At 39.9% G+C, this 22,002-nt stretch overlaps 2 protein-coding genes across 2 annotated transcripts in view; both read right to left on the reverse strand.

Moving 5' to 3' along the window:
• Positions 1-251: 251 nt before the first annotated feature.
• On the reverse strand, positions 252-14,173 carry LOC110063348 (transient receptor potential cation channel subfamily A member 1-like). The gene is made up of 11 exons (XM_020770326.2): positions 13,842-14,173; positions 11,762-12,146; positions 11,232-11,572; positions 10,234-10,507; positions 9,349-9,676; positions 8,336-8,538; positions 7,218-7,553; positions 5,971-6,805; positions 5,401-5,610; positions 4,500-4,675; positions 252-1,015 (listed from the first exon to the last, which is right to left on the reverse strand). Exons 1-11 carry the CDS (start codon positions 13,891-13,893, stop codon positions 802-804), a joined length of 3,354 nt encoding a protein of 1,117 aa, XP_020625985.2. The 5' UTR covers positions 13,894-14,173; the 3' UTR covers positions 252-801.
• A 3,475-nt stretch (positions 14,174-17,648) lies between these two features.
• The window catches only part of LOC110063337 (uncharacterized), a 13,338-nt gene continuing 8,984 nt past the window's right edge, over positions 17,649-22,002 (reverse strand). Inside the window, exons 8-11 of the mRNA XM_020770315.2 lie at positions 21,631-22,002; positions 20,844-21,053; positions 19,791-19,966; positions 17,649-18,763 (exon numbers count right to left, since the gene is read on the reverse strand). The exon at positions 21,631-22,002 is cut by the window's right edge and continues 457 nt beyond it. Coding sequence (XP_020625974.2) covers positions 18,547-18,763; positions 19,791-19,966; positions 20,844-21,053; positions 21,631-22,002 — 975 coding nt within the window. The 3' untranslated portion in view covers positions 17,649-18,546. The remainder of the gene's footprint in view (positions 18,764-19,790; positions 19,967-20,843; positions 21,054-21,630) is intronic.

Below are 22,002 nucleotides of genomic sequence, written 5' to 3' on the forward strand. Positions count from 1 at the left end.
CGAAAATCGCCAACTGGGTGAAATCTCAGATAAAATGGCTATCAAACCATGCACAGCTTAGTTAAACTACTCTTTCCGTTTAAACTCACTCTTTTCTCGGCAGCAAAATTACTACCCAATGAGACAAGTTAAAATCTTGTACTCGGCTGAAATGTGAAAAGAGTGCGGTAACAAACGACCTTTGCGAGAGCTAATTAGCATGGAGACATGGAGGACCATTTTTCGGACTTCTCGCTTAAATTCACTTCATCGATAAATAAATAAGGTGTCTTTATTTCAATTGATAAAGTTCATATCGAAAGTTACGAGTTCTGAAAAAACTAAGTGCCATTACAATAACTGCTAAACGGCGTAGTACAACAATATGGCGACCGCTGGTCACTTGACATGAAAACGATCTACATAATATAACGCATAACGAATTACGACTCCACGATATGACTTACAATTCGTGGCGGAGCCTAATCTATTTCAGCAGGGCTACATGTAGCTAGCCTCCATGGGCCTTTTCTTGAATTCTTGCTGAAAATGTTGTGCAGAACGGTACATGTAAATATCATTTACAGTTTAAATCACTGTATTCAGTCACCTGATTAATGCTTTTGTGCTCACGAAACTGGGACCGTCCAATAAAAGATCATGTCTAGTGTGAAATTCGCTACATAGGAGGACGTGTTTAGGGTGTTTATGATGATTATAAACAAAAAAAAAAAAACGAAAAATAAAATGACTGAGGCAAGTGCCACGATTTGCCTGCCACTAGCCACGGCCCTGTAAAACTGGCAATAGTATCAGTTCACTTTAATCTGTAATTTTCAACCTATCCGCCATGGCCTGAAGAAGTTTGCCCTGTGCTTCTACAGTGGCTTGAAGTTTTCGAATGCTTTCGTCGTGTCTCTCTTCTCGCATCTGTTCAAATTGAAACCACTCTTCTGCTGTGTTCGTAGCAGATTTTTGATTCAGAAGCATATCTATGAATTCCCGATCCGTGAGATCAGTACCAGCCATGGCAACCCTTGGTAATTGAGAAAAAAGGTCAAATAATCAGAACAGGATAATGTTTCTGTAAAAAAGGACGTTTTCTTGACAAAATCAAAGTACAGTTGAACCTCACGTAAGCGACCACCCAAAATGTCAAGCCTAGGTGGTCGTTCACGGGAGGTGGTCGCTGACGAGAGCTTAGACCATACTGGGTCAAAATTTTGCCTCATTAGCATATGGTAACTATGTTTTAAATGCTTTATTCATTGGAATAGTTAATTTCGAGAAAAAATTCGATTCTTCCGATCAAGACATTTCCGTCCCCTGTACTATCCAGGAACGCGACAATGTTACTTAACAAATTGACGTCAGTTTTTCATGGGTCTGTCCAGGAGCTATAATGGGGGACGGAGACCGTAAGCGCGCGCCATTTCTAGTATTGGGGTTGTCCCCATGATATGGGACAATAATTCTATTTTTAGAACAAATTGCGCCATCGCCTGCGTCACACGCGCGTACATGCTGCGAGGATTTTTGCGGATGTCGCGCGGGGGAAATGGCGTCCGAAATTCCCGATATTTTTTATGTTTTTGGCCCACAACTCAACGCGTTTACGTCAGTTGGAATTTTGCTTAAGTATTTTCGTCGTAAGCTGCTCCAGTTTGAGTGAAGTAAGACAGTGTCGAATTTGGGTATGTTCCGCTTTAAGCTTAGATATATATCGCTGACCAAGTTGTGTTCTGATGGATGCTTCTTTTACATGAGCTGTACATTACTCCACTTTAAATTTCACATATGTTAAAGATTAACAGCTTTTCCATTACACAACAAAAAACTAGCTCGATATATTTAGATATAGCAGAGCTTCAGGACCTCATAGTTTCCTAGCTCCTCTTGCCACACGCTTCCGAGGAATTTGCCAGTCTATCGCGACCGAAAAGTAAAACAAAATAATTGCTAGTTTGAGTTTCGCCTGAATTGTAAGCAACGCTTGATGTTTCATTAAGGCCCAATAACTTTACGTCCGTAGATACCGCTCAGTTTTATTCGTGTAAAAATCCAGTAAATTCTCTGTTGTTGATGAATGAGAGCGCTCGCCGATGCGTGTTTTGTACAGTCAGTAAATATGACAAATTGTACTTCCGCCGCACTTTCGTGTGAAAGCGTACATCGAACTCAAACAATAACTCTATAGTTTTTAAATATGTTTAAGCTTGATAAATGTTTGAGAACATATTAAAAGCTAAGCTGAAAATATGCGAATAAAGCAGAAATAATCAGCAAAGTTACGATGACGCTTTCTTTAATCAACTTCGAATAACCATTTCGATTTTGTTGATCGAGTTATCAAACTCCTTGTCTATTTCCATTTTCGCAGTGTAAAACTTCACTATGCTTATGTTGAAGAAACACACATGATGTTAGTAGCCTTTTTTGCGTTCGTGAAATTTGTTGCAGCATCTCAGCAGAAAAGATAACGAAAGAAATCTTTGTCAAGATTTGTTGACAATTGAAAACAACGACTCGGACTTGAAAGTGCACGAGCCGCACTATGCAAATGAGCTAATTGTACGCGTCAGACTTTCCTTTCAAAAACTTTTGCAAACTCACCAAACAAGCAGAAACAATAAGAAACCATCAAAACAGGTTTTGGTTATGATTAACCATTGTCCGAGAAACTCACAAATTAACTCGATACCAGAGTAGAGAGTTTTCTTGCTATATTCTTAAGTCAGAACAAACACAAAAACATACGCGTAAGCTTACAACTAGCGCGAGCAGATCTTATTATTCATTCCCAGCGCGAGATTGAAGTCTTGTTTTCGACCCTGAAAAACCCACCTTTTCCGTTGGCTCAGAGCATAAAACTACATATAAGCGCCCTGGTTCTTAGTCCCTGTCTTATTCCCTGCCATCGCTGTGAAAGATACGCAAGAGAATCTCTCAACTCTCACCATTTGATCATGCAACGTGACAACATCCACACGAGAACCCCCGACATGTGCGTGGATCCGCGCGGATATATGACGTCAGGATGGCGCAATTTGTTCTAAAAATAGAAAAATTGTCCCATATCATGGGTGCGCGCGGATCCCAAGACTTACGGTCTCCGTCCCCGATTATGGCTCCTGGTCTGTCCTGTTATTGATCATGAATTTGTTCATAACATTGTCAAAGTAGCTGTGGATCCGCAGACTACTATGACAATGTTATGACGAAATTCATTGTCAATAACAGGACAGAAGCATTAAAAACTGACGTCAATTTGTTTTTTACGATAACAACTTGTCAAATTGTCCGCCCTCGCTCGCTGACGCATCGCATAAATTATAAATTCATGTGTCTGTCCGCTTATTGACAATAAAAATTAGCCAATGAGCGCGCGAGAATTTCTGCAGTTATCGTAAAAAACACCTTTTTATCCAGTTTCCGCTCTATTATCTGTTAAGTGGTCGTTTACGGGAGGTTAAAAACAAAAGAAAAATTCAAACTTTTAGCTCTAAAAGTGGTCGCGGTCGCTTACAAGAGCTGGTCGCCTACAAGAGGTTCCAAATATAGTGATTTGACTTAGAAACTTTTGGTATTTTGGAAAACTGGTCGCTGAGTAGAGGTGGTCGCTTACGAGAGTTGGTCGCAACCGGAGGTTCGACTGTAATTGATCCAATGGTTCTTACTGATCTCCATTATATAGAAAGAAACCTTTTTGATTCTTCAAGAACCTTGTAAAAAAAATTAAACGTCATTGTCGACGCAGATGCAAGGATGATTAAATTGCATCTGAATTTTGCTTTTCCCGCTCTATGAACATTTGTTCTCCTACTCAGACTCACACGCTTGACCAAATCAATATTTCAAACATATTACATCAAGTTAAAGAACGCGATATACAAATCTTTCTAGCGAGTAAAGTATTATTTTCACAATAACTGCAGAAATTCCTGCGCGCTCATTGGCTGATTTTCATTGTCCGTGAGCGGATAGACACATGAATTTATAATTTATGCGATGTTAACGCGAAGAGCAAGAGCGGACAATAGACCAATTTCGAAATATTAAAATTCAGCCTTAAACAATAGACCTCAGTACGAGGCTATTGGGGAATAACTATACGAGAGCCTCGTGCTGAGGTCTATTGTGTTAGGCTGAATTTTAGTATATCAAAATTGGTCTATTTAGCAGTTTGTTATAATAGAAACAAATTGATGTCAGTTTTTCATGCGTTTGTCCTGTTAATGAATTTCGTCGATACGTTGTCAAAGTAGTTAACTGTGGATCCACGAGGTAACATAAATTGATAGCATTTGATTCGCTAAAACCAGTTCAGAATAAAGCTTGATTGTCTGCAGGACCCTCAGGAGAGGCTTTGAGTCAGCTAAGTTGGCAAAGTCAGGCACCATCAAAGAGAAGCGAGTAGGGAAATTTAGGTTGCCATCTGATAAAAAATGGTCAGGAAAGAAGAGGCGAAACGCAAATTTCTAATCATCAAGTCATTGTACCGGTGACAGGATAATACCCACCTTTTCAAGAAACTATTCCGGTTTGGCTTTATTTCCAACGAGCTCTTATGTATGCGTCTAAGAATATACCTTGGGTAAGATTTCATGATGTGATCAACAAGTAATACTTGGTCTATCAGAGCTCGCAGACTTGCTGTCCTTTGGATGGCTTCGATGTCACCAACCGCCAGACCAACCTGTGATCAATTACAGCAATTATGAAATGCCACACATTATGATGACACGATTATAGTTATTTCCAACTAATTCGTCTTTTTCGAGTGAAAGGATTGCAAAGGAAATCCGATTTGCAGTTTTAGAACAACTTTAGAAAAACATATGAGAGCATTAGTACCAAAATTGTCCAGAGGTTGCAGAGATTTTCCCTTTTTGTGACATAATTTTGATTAACAAAAACTGCAGAAAACCACTGTGATTCCATAAAGGGCGGTTACTAAAATTTGTCTGCTTGGAGCATGCATTTCAGTCACTGTACGTGGTTTATACAAGCTGGCGAGCGTTCTGCTATGACTAATTGATATATAATAAAGCCTTTGAAACGTCACTTCCTCAAATGTGCTCGGGCGGTTTAGTTGTCATTACGATTGCTTACCCACCGATTTGCCTTTCAATGTAGCCCAAAAACTTTCTTGAGAGCTAAATCGCTTTGATCATTTTAGTTTCTAAACCGATTAGCATATGGGAGGTGCCATTAACAGGCGCGGATCCATACCGGTTTGCACCGTTTTTTACAGAGATCAATCAGATTTTTCAGAATGACGCAGAGATCCCGGGAGTTAAAATTCAAAACATTTCCTAGGGGGACATCCCACGGGGCTTGCGCCTTCGGTGCTCGTTGTCTCGGAATTGATCGCCATTTATTCTAGGTCAGTTGGATTCCCACTATGAAGAATGCACTTACCAGCAAGTTGACCAGCACAACAGACACCGTCAATACGAACAGGAGGAACAGAATGAACGTCACTGTTGGCAACGGAACATACGGGATCCCAGTTCCTGGTACTGTGTGGTTATTCACAATGTTTTCAACCAATATGTCTGTGTAATCTAATTCACCGACCATCATCACAGACGTCTTCGCTAGAGCGAACCAGAAGTCCAAGAAATTACCCTAAAAGGAGAAAGTTATATTTATCATCACAAATATAACTTGATAAATAAATAAATAAATAAATAGCTTACAATATTTGGAGAGGACGCCACAGCAGCCTTAGCTAGTTTTCATGTGTGTCCTCTATCCTTGTCCAATTGGAATTTGGAGATGCTGGTTTGTTGTTGTTGTTGGTCTGTTATCAATACATTTTCAGAATATGCTATACCCTCTTGTTAACAAAATCTATTCTCCCGTGCCCCATTTTAAGTCATTTCGTCCCAAAACGTTGTTCTGAGAATTGAACTGGTATTCTGAAGTGCATGCCAACTTCACTACATCTATATGCCTGATTACGATGAGATATTTTCGCCCACTTACCTGTTGCTTAAGCAGGATATAAAACACCACAGAATAGCCAATCAAGGTGATAAGAAAGGTAGAAATCACTTTGAGAAATGTGAACAGTACTTCTACGTACATTGTCACATACACGCCAAGTCCACCAAAGCGACGAAGAGATAAGGTTAAATTGATGTAACACAGAAGCAAGCCTACAACTCCAGCGATCCATTGCGTTTTCATGCTGTACAAATCTGTTTCACTCATAAGAGGAAGGATGAAAACCCACACCAATCCAAACATAGCCAGATCCAGCAGGTTTGTGAGATCCTTAAAGTACGACAGCCGCAGCCACGCTACTTGAGCTCCTTCCTTGATGAGTTGCATAAGCAAGAATATCGCTAATACGTAAGGAACTGTCATAGTAAAGGTTGATGAACTTTTCTCCTCAGCACTTGTGATGTTTTCCAAAGAATTGAATGAGAAATCAACCGTCTCCCTTTCCATGACCACGAGACTGGTGAAAAAAACGACAAAAACTGCAAATACTAAGGTATTGAAGATGTTGACGAACTTCCCCAAAATCATCCATTTCCATCGCAGCAATGCTTGAGTAACTTGGTGATTCAGCAGCTTTTCCCGCCGATACGTCGCCATACACGCGGGGCCAAAGCACCTATCGAACTCGGCATTCACGTCTGGATCCAATGGAATTAAGTTAAATGTGACAGAAAAGTCTTCGTGTGACGGGGGGAGAGGACTGTAGCTAATGCACTGATCAAGAACAATTTCTGCGACATCCGGAAGTTTTTCTATCAATTTCTGCATTGGCCAAACCCCATCGCTAAGTGAGCACTTCAGTACTTCTTCCCATCTAAGAGAATAACATTACTATAGTCACATGTAGCATGGTGACATTCAACCAGCAAAGACATTGTGCCATTGAACTAGGTCTTAATGGAATTGTGCCGGGCCGAAGAGCGAGGAGGGAGGGAGATGAACGGGCTGAATTTAGGCCAAGGGAAACAATAGATACTTCATCAGTAAATGGCTGAAAAAATGGGTAAATCCAAGGGAAATGGGTTTCAGTTTAAAATAACTGAATTCCAACGAGGTTTAGCTGTGTCCAGTCATTCTCGCATGTGCATTTCCTCATCTCGTTTTCGTATTTTTCCTTATCGTTTACTCGGATACGAGAGGTGGACAGTAAAACTTTCTTCATCTCTTAGTTAATAGCTGTTTAAGCCCATGAAGTCCCTTCAGTTAATATTTCATATCTGGCATACCTTTCATGCCTTATGAGTGTCTTGGCCACCTCGCCTACTTCCCATTCAATGGCGACATCTAGGCAAGTCATGTTTCTATTATTTCTGGCCGTTACGTCAGCTCCCTTGTCCAGCAAGAACTTGAGAACATCAAGACGATTGTGCCTGCACGCTACGTGAAGTGGCGTGTTATCACCCGTGTCTTTCTGTTCCAGTGTACTCTGTAAAAGACAACCAAGCAGAACTTCCACGGTTTTTAGTGAACCAGCCTTAACTGCCAAATGGAGGGCTGTACAACCGTTCGCATCCGCATTTGTCACGTCAGAGCCCTTGGAAAGTAAGAAGTCGCAGGTGTTGCTGAAATTAAAATAAGTAGAATGACATGAATAATCCAGTACGTTTGTTAAGAAATTACGTTTCCGTGAACCCGTTTTCTTTCTTTTAATAAGCTAAGCGAAAGCAGTAGGAATTTGTAAGAGATTCGTTAACAATTATTTGTTAAACACCATTTGGCGGTCAGTTAAAAGCTTTATTAGGTGTTTCTGTCACCCAACTTAATCTCTCCTTATGCGTACCCTCAAAAGTCCGAGATTGAAGTGGAAGCCAGAACCCATCAAACTACAACCATAGTAATCATATCTATAACAAACTTCCCGATGGTGATTGATTCTCCACGCGTCTGTTTGACGCGTAATCAGCGCGCAATCACGTGAGTATCCAATTACAGGTATCCAATTTGAACTTTTTGTAATTGGATACCCACGTGATTCACACGCCGATTACACGCGCTTTAACGGCTTCCTTCGAGGTGTTTCCTACAGTTCTCAAAACTTATGAAAAGCGCTACAGACACTTTCGCTCAAAAGAAGTTCTCAAAAGACCTTTTAAATTCCGAAATCTGTAAAAGATACGTACGATCAATTAGTAATTGGACCTCATGTCGCACAATTCAGGGAGGAATCGCGCTCGTAATTTCTTGAAAGTGCGGGCGCGATTTCTTCCTGAATTGTACCCCACTCGGTCCAATTACTATTACTTGAAGATGTCACCTTCCATCTAGCGGTCTTAACTACTTTGTCATTTACATTTACATGCACAGATTGTCGGACTGACTCTGTCACATTGGTGGTGCTACTCACGCGTGTTTGTTACTGGCAGCCATATGAAGAGCCGTCATTCCATATTCATCTCGTTCGTCCAACAGAAATGAAAAGCAAGGGAACCTGGAAAGAACCTTCAAGCAATCTAACGAGCCATTGGTGGCTGCTATATGAATAGGAGTGTTCTCGTTTCCATCGCGCTCGTTTAACTCACATTTCTCCTGTAGCAGAATTTCTAAAATCTAAAGAAAAGAAATTAAAATGATTAGAAATATAAATAGTTATAATGATTATGACAACGTTGGCGCCTGATGCAACAAACTGCGAAAATATTTTTGCTGTACCTTTCCCAAAAAGGAAGTCAAAGAGAGAAGCCCTACATTGGGAAAAAGATGTTTCGTATATTCGAAAGAGAACTGAGAGAAGGACACCCTTCTTTCGGACTTTGGTTTTCGATCTGTAAAGACACAAGAACATTTCACCACTTTTTTGCACATGTTAAAAAATTGTTGGGTGACATTATTACATTGTTTGTTTACATTTCACCCCTTCATGTTTTTACAAATTATAAAGAAATATGTTGGTAGACGAATCACATTGCTCAAAAGAAAGCAAATTTATAGAGCCGTTATCAGGTACGATGGTATTTCCAGACAGGATTACAGCCTATTATTGAGCTTATTATTAGGGGATGTACTTCATGCTCCCCACTTTAAGCATGCGTCTCGTGAAGTATTCAATTTTGTAATGACGGCCTACAATTTGACGTAGCCTGAACTCTAATTGAAACAGTCTTCAAAGTAGTCTTAGTTTCGTATTCTGTAGATACGACTCATATAAAGTAAAGTTACTCTAATGTTTAAGACCAGAATTGTGTGAATACAGTATTGATTTTACATAACTTTTTTCCCAAATATTGTGTCCTAACTTACTAGAAAACTGCATGCTATAAATTTTATCTAACACTGATTTTAGTTTGAAAATCAACATATTTTGTAATGACAGAAATGCTAGCTAATGCTGAAACCAATATGACGTCGGAAAGAAAATACCGTTGAATCCTCCAGTCCAGCTGCCAAGTGTAGCACGGTGCTCAAGTTTTTGTCTTTCAATGATAACAGTTCATCTTTGCCTCTTTCTAGTAGCATTTTCACCATTTCTGCCCTGCGGTACGAAATGGCCAAATGAAGAGAACTATTCAGTGAAGAGTCAGTTGCTGTTATCTCTACTCCGTGGTCCAATAAAACCTTCGCACTTTGGCTTCTTCCCAGAGTCACTGCCATCAGGAATGGCGTCATGGCTAACATGTCTTTGGCTTCCGGATCAGCTCCATTCTCCAAAAGAAGCTGGACTATTCGGCTGTGATTGAGTGCTGCAGCACTGGAGAAGGTATCGATCACAATCATTTATCAATTCAAAACACTATCAAACAAGGGGGTGTTTGAAAGCGATTGATAGCGCCTCTTTAAAAATGTCCACTGAAAAGCGGATGGTTTTTTTCTGTGCAGCAGACAAAATATCAATTTAATCAATCTTTCCGGCGCACGTACCCCATTTAAAAGTGTGCAAACAAGAAATTATAAATACATTCTGCCCAACCACTGTTATTCCCACGTTGTTTTTCGGGAGCAGTTTTGCCGAAATTGTTTTGTAAAAGGATAAGCGTACGCTGACACCTGCGGCTCTGTGTCGACCAAAAATGCGACAAATTGCCGTGTTAGTTTCCCTCTAATCCCTGATTCGAAACCCGCGTCTGAGAATAAGATGGCATTATTTCCATGACGTTTAAAAGGAGTAACTCTGTCAATACTCAGTGAAACAAATTGAAAACCAAAATCAAGCAAAACAAAAATTATATTGGGACTACATTTACTCAGTTGGATCATCGAACATCCAAGCCTATAAAACTGGATAACAAACAGGAATTCTTTACCCACCTATGCAATGGCGTCCTTAGGCTCCCATCCCTGCTGTCAATGACAGCTCCATACAGGACAAGAAGTTCGACCAACGTCAAGTGACCGTGCTTAGCTGCTAAATGAAGTGGCGATTTACATGCCACCCAGTCAATGGCTTCCATGTCCGCGCCGTGCCGTAACAGCAAGTCGACAACTCCTTCGTGACCGCCCATGCAAGCTACTTGAAGAGGTGTTGAACCTTCCCTGTCTCGTCCGTTGACAAAGTCGCTTAAAGAAGTTAACCGTTTGGAAGCTTATGGGAAGAAAATAGCAATCATATTTACTAGATTTATTTATGAATCAGCTTTTCATTCGAGATTTGGCCAGTCAATACATGTGTATAAGTCACTTATTATAAGAATTATTTACCTCGATAAAAAGGCATTGTTAATAAAAGACCATAAGATGGCATATCATTTATCATATCAAGTTACGTTAGGTGACGTTTTGTACTGTTGGTGTAGGCAAGGCGGGTTATGTATCATTTTTCTTGACATACAGACAGATTCAGACAGAAAGACAACCATTTTATTTCCTTAACACGGAATTTCTCCAATGATACAAAAATACACTATTGCTGCTAAGATTAAAAATATCACAAAAAAACTAATTGACTCCTTGAGTCAGAAAGATACTTGTTGAAAAAAAGTCCAGAATCAATTAGCACCAATCCCTCAGCCCTACTAAATACAGCTAGAGTGGATTTCAATTGAGTGTCTTAAAGCCAAAACCAAAGTAATCGATCTGGCCTGTGAGCCAATCGAAACTCAAATTAATAACATGTCGCTGACGCAAAGCGCGGGAAAACGAGTGCGAGTGCAATCACAATTGATTTTGGTTTTACTTCAATCTGACTGGATGAAAATGTACGTAGCGAGAATTTTTTAAGCCAATCATACAGCGTAGTTGAATCAAACCCAGTTAATTTTTGGCAATCAAATGAAAACTGCTCTATATAATAATTTTAAAAGAATTACCTGTTTCGATCAGAAGTTGACATGTTTCTTCATGACCTTTCCAGGCTGCTGTTTGAAGAGGAGTAATGCCAGTTGTCGACTTGAGAGTTATGTCGGCACCACTTTTAAGAAACAACTCACACACCTCTCTACTTCCGTTCAAACAGGCCATGTGGAACGGCGAAAAATGTCCTTGGTATAAAGAATTCACCTGGACTCTGGAATCTTTTAACAGAAGACTGCATATCTCCGTATGTCCCCTCCGTGCAGCTAAGTGAAGTGGTGTACAGTGGTTATCATTTTGGACCAATGGATTGGCTCCCCTTTGAAGCAGAAGTTTAACAATCTCAACTCTTTCAAACCTGTAAAAATATTGTAATCACACAAAAATTATATTATGTTCGTTATTATCCAGCTTTTCATGAACTGGCAACGTCATGTATGATGCAGTGACTTTTACAATCATTTTTCGTGACCCTGAATGGAACAAAAGGATCTATATTCAAAAAGTGTTGTGATTAGCGAGGTGGTACTTTTAACCATGAACATACTTTACGGCTGAGTGAAGAGGTGTAAATCCACCGTTGCCCATACGGTTAATGTCTGCATCATTATCCAACAGAAAAACAACTGTGGTAACATCGTCAACCAGGACAGCTCGATGAAGGGCGGACAGTCCTTCCGTATCTAAAACGTTCACGTTTTGCACGCCTGAAAAGCTGTCGTTAGCGAAGTACAGTAAGCCATTTTCGACTGCAGCTGGTTTATATGCCTGGATTTCCTTTTCAATTGGTGGCGTGGGAATTATCTTTCGCGATCGTTTGCCACTTCCTGGGTTGGAGATGAGTTCCAACGAGTCATTATCAGTCCATGGCCCAACTTTGGTCAGAGATATGTTGCTTCTCTGTGTACCTCTAGACGACAAACTGGGGCTATCTGGAGACAACAAGACTTTACTTACGGCTTGGTACTCAATGTACATCGTTCATTTTTTTTTTCGCTAACAATTTGATAGCAAAAAAAGTAATACATAATAAAAAATAAAATCCAGTACAGAATAAATACATATCCTTATTAAAATACATTAAAAGTAAGTGATTACGTAAAGTTTGGAGAAACAATTTCTTCTTCCATGCTAGTTTTAGGGCAGTCCAACAAATCGCCTATAAAATAGGGTTGATATTAAAATGCATAATTATATGTACTTTAAGTTAATACCGTATGTCAGCTGAACTGTGGCAGTCCATATATAAGTCATGAAAAGTCTCTGTAGCTTCAATGTGATTCCGTAGCTAACAGTAATGCTGCTGAGCATCGTTAGTTCAATGAGATTTTTTTCCGGAAAAAAGGTGACGTCGTATCGAGACAAGTGAAAACAATCCAGGTTCAATAAAACAACTTTTTGCTGAATAACATGTGACAGCCATTATGTGTTTCGACATTTTAGTATTCTTACTCTGGGCATGGCACTGGTGGTTTGAAAATGAATTTTGATGTAATATTATTTCTAATTCATAGTTAGATACACTCTTTTTATAGATAACAAGGCTGCTTGTAGTGTGCAGTTATAGACGTTGACCTTCACAAAACTCTTCATTGTCATTGGTTGTCAGAGCTGGAGAAGCAACAACACTAAGGCATGTTGGGATAATGGAACGTCCGCCATCTTTCCTTAATGCCAATCAATGATACTGTCTACTGTGTAATATACTCATTTTATTTACACTGACATTGCAAATTTTTCAGCACGATGGCCGATAAATCGCACGTGGCAATTGACGTTGCTTGACTAACGTTAAAGGAGCTACGTCACAGTTTGGCTGGCTGGCTGACTGACTGACTGACTGGCTGGCTGACTGGCAGGCTGGGTAGCTGGCTGGCTGGCTGGCTGACTGGCTGACTGACTGACTGACTGACTGACTGACTGGCTGGCTGCTTGACTGACTGACTGACTGATTGAAAAGCTCTATTCAAGTGTCTAGGTATTCAGCGTGGGAAACCAGTAAAACTAGAACATTACCTCAACAAAGGGCCTCAGCCTTGCCTTTTCTTCATTTTTATTCAAGTTTTTTTTCCGCTGACAGCGCATAAGCTGACGTTTTGTAATCATGACTGTGAATACATTAGCATCGCGTTAAGTTATTTGAGCAATCAATATCGACGCCACGAAAGAGATTTTGTCTCAAATCAATTTATATTACTTCTCAAACATCGGTGTACATTTTGCCAATGAAGAGGCCCAGGTTAATAAAATTCGTTACATAGCTGCAGAGCCGAACACTACAAACAACCCTTCAGAATCGTAAAAGGTCGGTTTATCCGTGACGTAGAAGTTAGATGCCTTACAAATACAAATCGTCAACGACATGCTCAAGCTTCACGGAGGGAATTTTCTGCGTCTTAAAATTGTAAGGACTCTAGTCATTTATAACCTCTTATAACACGAGCGTTGTGAAACACTGCCATTTAGAAACCGAGCCCTTTACGGGTTTTCAAATTCGCCGTTATGTTGTTAATATGTAGACGGTGTTAACCTATATGTTTACAATAAAGCGCGTTTATTTAATATGAAAGCGTTCTCAATTAGTGGACCAGTAATTATAAAGAGAAAACAAGAACAAGCCTTCAAACCTTTTCCATCGTTGACACCACTGGAGCGATACAAAGACATTAGGTTGCTCATTGCGACGGCAATCAAGAAGAAGTCAACGTTCACTTCATTGCAAATGATCCCTGCTTTAACGGTCGGCTTTTGGCGTGACAAGAGCTATATTATAATTTTAATCACCATAGTGATGATGCAAATAATGTGAGGTCAGAATTAGTCGCGCAACGATTGCTCTAGAATAAGACACAAAATGAGGAAGCCAGACTTGATAAGCCAGTCTCACTGCATTTTAACCGCTACGCAGTTCTAGAAATCACGCATTTACGTAAGCGTTTTACATTTACAGTAGTGTAGTAGGTGGTAATAATATTAACATTGATGAATTGTTATCACTGCTGTAAGCAGGTGAATCAACATGAGCAATATTATACTAATTTCGATCTTTATTGAAATTCTAACTTCCTACGAGGCTCACGGGAACAAATATAAAGAAATGATATATTAATCCTTCTTACGTAATGTTTTGATTTGTTTCATTTTACCCTTCTATTCGAAGGGTGGTAAATGGTTAATGCGAGACTTTGCGAGACGGCGAGACCAGAGCTTTTCTTTGCGAGCCCGAGACATATTGACCTTTTAGATTGCGAGACCGAGACTTCAAAGTATTTTGAGTGCGAGTGCGAGGGGCTCAGACTCTTAAAATTCGAGCCCCAGATTTAGCTGAGAGCTATAAGAATGAGCGAGAATGAGCTTGTACAGAAGTCTTACAAAGGAGCCTTTTGTCGTAAATACTTGTGCCTTTACACAGTTCCACAGGGGACAACAGATAAGTTCTTCGACTTCGTGGGTTTCATCATGAGCTATCGTGGGTTGTGTGTGGCTTCTTGATTCCCCTTTTAGCCTTTTAGCCAGCCTTTGCGAACAAGCTGGAACTGGAAATTCGACTATAACACACCACGTTAGGATATCCTAGAACAAAATAACTGTTTTTGGGGGCCAAAATGACGTTGCGGTAAGTTTTGTAGCTTTTTGTGGAATTCAGACAATTTGGCAGAAGTTAGGATTAAGTTGCTTTATTGAAATTCAATATCAAGTGATGAGAAGACGTCATATTTTGTCTCCACTCTACAACAAATAACAACACAGCATCGCTGGACCAAATAAGTTTATTTTGGGAGGGCCTGGCGAGAACCAACCCGAACACTACATAACACAAACAGTTTACAATTTACATGACAAATCCTTGAAAAGCAACCAAGGGTAAAGCTATCTCCACACGTACAAGTCATTTGCTAGAGCCAGTAGGCTCTTAATACACAAAATATATGGCCTACTTCTCGGAATAAGCAGTCACTCTTGGTACCAGTTAGGCTGGGGGACATCAGCTCCGTCATTACATTTGACTATAAGATAAATAGGCCATCTTGGCCTACTTCTCCAAATAAGCTCTCATTACAAGCTTTGTGCCAGTTAGGCTGCCAGTTAGGTTGGGGAACATCAACTCGGACATTACGTTAACCTATAATATAAACAGGCCATCTTGGCCTACGTCCCCTCATAAGCTCTCAAGCTTTGAGCCAGTCAGGCTGCAAGTTAGGCTGGTGAACATCAACTCCGACGTACAATGTAAATAAAAGACAATATAAACCTACAGTGCAAAACTACGAGAAGAAAACGAACAAAAGTCTTAAAAAACTAGTAGAGTTGAGCAACCGCTAACAAAGCAAATGCGGTTTGAACGGAGGCCAGAAAAAACCTGCCAGACTGAAAAAACCCCTGTAGCGAAAAAATGTGCAGGAAATCTGGGTAGGAACCAAGGCTCAAGCTCCAAGCGATTAGAAGCCCATCCTACGAAGGCTTTACAAAAATGAAATTAGAACACTCGATCCTACCAGACTGGATGCATGGTACCTAGAAAAGAAAGAACTAAACAAAGAAAAACTTGAGCGAAACGAAAGAACGCGGTTGGTTCTGAAGCCTAGAGGACAACCAGGTGTTATACCCGGTCTTATATACCCCTACATCCCTACCCATGATGCCCCAGCCTGGAACCCAGGCCCTTGTTGTATCTGGTGCCGACAAAATAGTTATTTCAGCCTTATTCGCTAGCTCACTCGTCCGAAATAAAATTTATTAAAACAGACAAACGAATCGAAACCTTAACCTTGGAAAAAGTCGAGACTCTGAGAGAGCTTCGAATAAAAATCGAGACTGCGAGACGCACATAGCCGCTAAAAAAACGAGACTACGAGACCCGTGAAATTCGACTAAAATTTTGTGAGACCCAGAGTTTTTTAAGTACCATTCACCACCCCCTATTCGCTAACCTGAGTCAACTTAGAAACGGCACATCATCGATATTGAACAGTGATTATCAATCAAGCAATGAGGTAACGCTCGAAACGTTAACGTCAGCTTTCAAAATCTATCGGGTCAGTCAATTTGCAACTTCAAGTTGGTGTTCAATTTGCTCGAGTGTTTCACTTACCTTCCCACGTCATAAACCCTTTTTTAGACTTAACCACCTTTTTATTTTCATCTAGTGATATTGGCCACTGTTGGCAGTCGCAAGTGCAACGCTAAGCCAATACGTGGCGGATCTGAGAGGAATAAAAAATATAACATTAATTTACCCTCGGCAGTGTTATAGCACACACAAGTGCTAGTGGAGTCGAACAAACAACTAAAACAAATAATTCAACATGACCCTAACATTGCTAAGAATCCCAACTGGCCGGAGGCAAACCAGCTGGCTATTTACAAGCGTGGCCGAGGATTTGAACTCGGGGCTACCGAGAAACAAATCTACGTAGTGGTCAGAGTGGGATTTGAACCCGGAACCGCTGGATTGTGAGTCCGACACGCTGACCGCGTGAATGTAGATCCATTGCTCGGTTGATACAATTTTACCTTTGACGAGAACTTCCACCACCAGGTGAGCAAGAAGAGCGGAAAGGGGTAGAAGAAAAATGGGGAGAGTTCCAATATACTCCATGCATAGCGCTGCTAAAGCGACTGAGAGAAGCAGTATTTAAACACCACTTTGAAAAGAGAGTACCACCCGGGGAGGACTCACATATAAAAGGGAAGGGTGCTTATCGTAAAAAGCGATTATGGTATCTCTTAGGGTGTTCAGCCTCAAAAGATCCACAGGGGGAGCTTTTGCGGTACCTTTTAGGGTATTGAGCCAAAACAAATATGCAGGAGATAATGTGTTGTTTTAGAATTCAGTGGCACCTCTCAGAGCATCTTATGGGTGGAAAGAATTCAAGCCACGCCAACAAAACAGGATCTTAGGGTTCTTTTCAAAATTTCTGCCGAGCACCCCATCCTTTTTATATGGGAGTACCCCGGGAGTACCACTTCACATCTTGATATTAATAGATTATTCTACCAATTTCCCACGAGTTGAACAGAACCGCCATTAAACCGGCTACTTAGCCCAAGTTAACAATACAGTATAAGCAACAAATAGGAAAAGGTGACTCGGTCTAGTGAAAAGACGACCTGTATAGAGGTCCCTGGAGGTCCCTGGTTCAAATCCTCCGCCCTACCGCTATCTGGATTTGTTCTCGGTAGCCCCGAGTTCAACTCCTCGGCCGCGTTGTGTAAATAGCCAACTGGTCAGCCTCCCACCAGTTGGGATTCTTAATAGTTTATGTTATATTTGAAATATTTGTTTATTTATTTACAGTGTCCCCAATTAGTACATTAGTGCTAAATACATGGACACTTAAATAAAGTCATTATTATTATTATTATTATTATTATTATTATTATTATTATTATTATTATTATTATATAAGCACAAAGAAAACAAACAGAAAATATCAGCAAAAGGCTATTATTTATTGACAGAATTTATATATACTGGGGCAAGCCCATAGCTGTTAAACAAAGTCGTCACTATCTAAAACACCCTGGTGAATCCTTTTCAAATAGTACGTAATAAAGCCCTAAATCATTTTTTCTGATCGTATAATGTACAACAAGGGAATTACCACGGTCATAATTTATTGAATTCAAAATCAGTTTTACCAATTCTAAGAAACGCGCGTGACCGAATTCAAAATAGAAGTACCAATTAACACACACTACGCCATTCAGTTGTCAAGAAAAAAATCGTATTGTATTTAGTGCTCCGTTCTAAGTAACATAATGATGAAGTAAAGACAATATTGTAAAATCAGTGTGCTGAAACCAATCACATGCTGACACTTGTAGTTTCTAACGTTAGCTAAACACTGAACAATATACTGACAGTAGATATGTCATAGATGATATCAAACCATGTCCGCCTGTGCCGATGCCCTACAATCATTGTATATCTCATCAAAAAACTAACCAGAGTGTTTGATCTTAGTTTGCTAAATTACGAATCAAGTACATGAAAGACAAACAGAAAAGTCATATCTCACACATCCCTTGTATGAATTATTTGAGTTGCAAAGGGTACTACAAAATAAGAAAACCGGCGACAAAAAGCGAACCAGTTAGATGCCCCTATCACTTCTATACCAGGATGAACACTGGACGGCGCCATAGTAAATGATGGCAGAGGGAATCTGCCATATTATTATTACTTTATACATTGAATTAAATTAAATTAAATTAAATTAAATTAAATTAAATAATTACATAATTACATTACGGTCAAGCCCCTTGCTTTACTCGTGCGCACTAAATATCGACACTCGCACGATGCAGCAAATCACTATGTTCTATGTTCTACACTGTAATTTTAAGTTTCTCAGCCATAGCCTGAAGAAGTTTTCCTTGTGCTTCTACAGTGGCCTGGAGTTTCTGAAAGTTCTCTTCTTGTCTTTCATCTCGTATCTGTGTCATCTCCTGACACCAGTCCTCTGTGTCACTCGCACCAGATCCGCGATTCAGCAGCTTATCCATAAAATCCCAATCACTTAGATCATTACCAGCAAAGGCAACTCTTTGGAGGCAAAAACGGTTAAAATAATTAAGCCAAACAGGAATTAAAAGATTACCATATGAAGATTTCACAAAGGGCTTAGTGGAAATACAGGAATAAATTTTTTAATAGGGAAAAAAATTCTCCTTGTTAAAACATTAACTCTGTCCAGGCCTATAGGTAGGTAAGGTAAAATCCTCAAACGAGCTAGCTAGGTGACCCATCAGGCCCGAGCTTATCCCGGTTTCTGTAGCATGAAGCGACTAGGGGTATTTCTACTCCTCCTGGATGGGATGCTAGTCAATCGCAAGGTTACCCCCAGCATTAAAATTCGACGGTGCCCATTTATACACCTGGGTGGAGAGGGGCACTGTGAGAGGAAAGTGTCTCGCTCAAGAACACAACACCATGTCCCCAGCCAGCGCTCGAACCCTAACCGCTCGATTCGGAGTCGAGTGCACCACCACGGCCAAAGCGCCTCCTTGTCTAGGCCTATAGCAGTGACAAATTATCCAAATCAAATTGAGCTGCATTTGATCAGTGAGATTGACAAGAGAGTTTCCCCCTGGACCGTTCATGATAATTATAACTCAGCTGCGCATGCCGGCTTGAAATAGACACTAATTCTGGGGAAAAGAGCTTTTTCTCGTGACGTCAAGGCAACCATGCATATTGAGGCTCAAAAACAATGTCCGTATAGATCAAAGATTTTACCATGACTCCAAGACTATCTACCAAAGACCAAATTGAATATAGACGTTTGGCGGAAAGCCTCGATACAATGTTGAAATATCGAACGTAGGCTATAATTTAACTGTGATTCAATAATTGAAAACAAAAGGCTGTTCAAATAGATAAAATTAAACAAAATAAAATATGATGAGAAATAAAATGATATCAATCGGCGAAGTAATAGGCGTCATTCTGCAATTCAGAAGCGATTTACTCAGAAATCGGGTAGTCGTGACAATCCAACTTAATACTTAATTTACTAGTTGCCTCAGAGAAAATCCTGCAAGTATTAGCCAAACTCAAATTAAATACGTACCTTTTAAGGAAACTATTTTGATTCGGTTTTATTTCCAAAGAACTTTTGTATATGCGTCGTAGAATAAACTTTGGGTAAGATTTCAAGATGTGGTCAACAAGTAAAACTTGGTCTATCAAAGCTCGCAGACTTGCTGTCTTCCTGATGGCCTCGATGTCACCAACTGCCAGACCAACCTAGAATCATTTTGTAAAGCATCCAAGTTAATAACACGACAGTTTTGAATTGATAATAAGTCGTATTTACTCGACTGGTCGATGCCATCATGGGCTTTCCCGTCGACGTCCAACCGTCCTCGGATCCTCTCGGCGATAGAGATCAGCGGCCATTTATTTCAACAATTCAATACTCGGAATCTAATGCAGTTGTGTATTTGATCTAAAAAAGCCGGTAATCTTTAAAAATGATACAAAATTTATATTCATTATCCAGCTAAGGCTGATGTGGCTTCCTCTCTTAATTAAGTACTCTAACTTCTCATTAATTGACCCAATTTGACAGTACTGAGTCATATTAGTACCTTCTCTTGGTTTTTTTTTTTCTTTTAAGATGTTTTCAAAAGGTCGAGCTTTTGTAAGCAACGATAAAAGAAATTGGTCTGGATTTGTCATGAGGGCGTTGGAGTTAATATATCGGTGTTAATCATATCCTTTTTCAGATTCTTTAACTTCTTTCATTTATTTTCATTTCCCAAAATTGATCGGGCTGGGGCCGGGGGGGGGGGGGGGGCACTTCCTATAATGGCCTCTACGGGGACTTCCTTTTTGGCGATTTATTTATAATACGGGCCAGTTGTGAAAGTATGTGAAAGAAGTACCTTTTCAATTATAGGTATAAGAAAGGGACACCTATTTCTGCCAAAATGGTACCCAAAAGGGTGGGGGGTTTGACCTTAAGGCGGAGCTTTCCCCGTATAGGAATTTGTAGAGTATCCCCTCCCTCCCACCCCCTCCCTGGCTTAGCGGCCGGTTTCATATGTTTATTTGATTTCAAAATATGCTATGCCGATCCCTAGATATGCATTTACTCGTCCTTAGCAAGAAATGCACGTACCAACAAGTTGACAAGCACTACAGACACCATGACGACGAATACAAAAAACAGACAGAACGTGAGTGCTGGCAGAGGAACATACGGGACATCTGTTCCTGGTACTGTGAAGTTGTTCACAACGTTCTCCACCAGTACGCCCGTGTAATCCAATTCACCAACCATCATCATATGAATCTTTGCTAAAGCCAACCAGAAACTTGTGAAATTTCCCTACGAGGAAAAGTTTCATTGATTGTTTGAAACAAGCACAGTCTAAAAATAAAAATCCTAGAAATAGCACCATCCCAATGACCTGGGATGTTCGTATTTTTAAGATGGATCCCAGCAATAAAAGAAAGATTTTGGGTATTAAACTATAATTCAGTTTTATATAAATAACAGAGAAGAGAGAAGAAAGAGATGGTTGTACATCAAACACAAAAGACCGTGTTTGACCACATTTCCAAACACTGAGAAGAGAGTTAAAAATACGAAACGTAGCGGAGTATTTTTGACGATTTTCGGGGTGTTTGGAAAGTGGTCAAACATGGTCTTGAGTGTTTGATATATCTTCTCTATTGAAACTAATATAAAGGAGAAAACGGAGATATAAAATCTTAAAAATCTATGCTAACTAAGATTGTATATCCAAACACCGTCACAGTCATGATTACCTTTGTTTAAACTTGATGAATAATTAATGAGTTTGAAAAGTACTAAGAAAATTCTACTTCTTTACAACGGAGAGTTTCTGCAGCATGCAATCAACTATAGAACAGATTGGTAAACAGTTTTTATCCAAGCTCACCTGCTCCTGGAGTAGAATATAAAACGCCAAGGAGAAGCCCGTTAGGCCAATAACAAAGGTAGACATCACTTTGAGGAGAGTGAAAAGCACTTCGACGTACATTGTCACATACAAGCCAAACCCACCGAAAATACGAAGAGACATCGTAAAATTGATGTAACACAGAAGTAAGCCTACAACTCCAGCGGTCCATTGCGTTTTCATGCTGTACAAATCTGTTTCAAACATGTAAGGAGAGATGAAAATCCACACCGTTACAAACATAGCTAAATCTAACCAGTTTGTATAATCCTTGAAGTACGATAATCGAAGCCACGTCAGTTGAGTTACTTCCTTCATAAGTTGTATGACCAAAAATACAGTTAATACATA

The sequence above is a fragment of the Orbicella faveolata genome, unplaced genomic scaffold, assembly GCF_042242905.1.
Source record: "Orbicella faveolata isolate gen_17 unplaced genomic scaffold, um_ofav_v1 contig_12, whole genome shotgun sequence".
In the NCBI taxonomy this organism is placed as follows: domain Eukaryota; kingdom Metazoa; phylum Cnidaria; class Anthozoa; order Scleractinia; family Merulinidae; genus Orbicella; species Orbicella faveolata.

Excerpts from the sequence above, each read along its gene's own strand:
- LOC110063348 (XM_020770326.2), bottom strand. The coding sequence starts at position 13,893 with ATGAGCAACCTAATGTCTTTGTATCGCTCCAGTGGTGTCAACGATGGA. Across the intron at positions 12,147-13,841 it reads TGGTGTCAACGATGGAAAAG|ATAGCCCCAGTTTGTCGTCT; the intron begins GTTTGAAGGCTT and ends TGTTGTCTCCAG. Across the intron at positions 1,016-4,499 it reads CGGAATAGTTTCTTGAAAAG|GGTTGCCATGGCTGGTACTG; the intron begins GTGGGTATTATC and ends TCAATTACCAAG.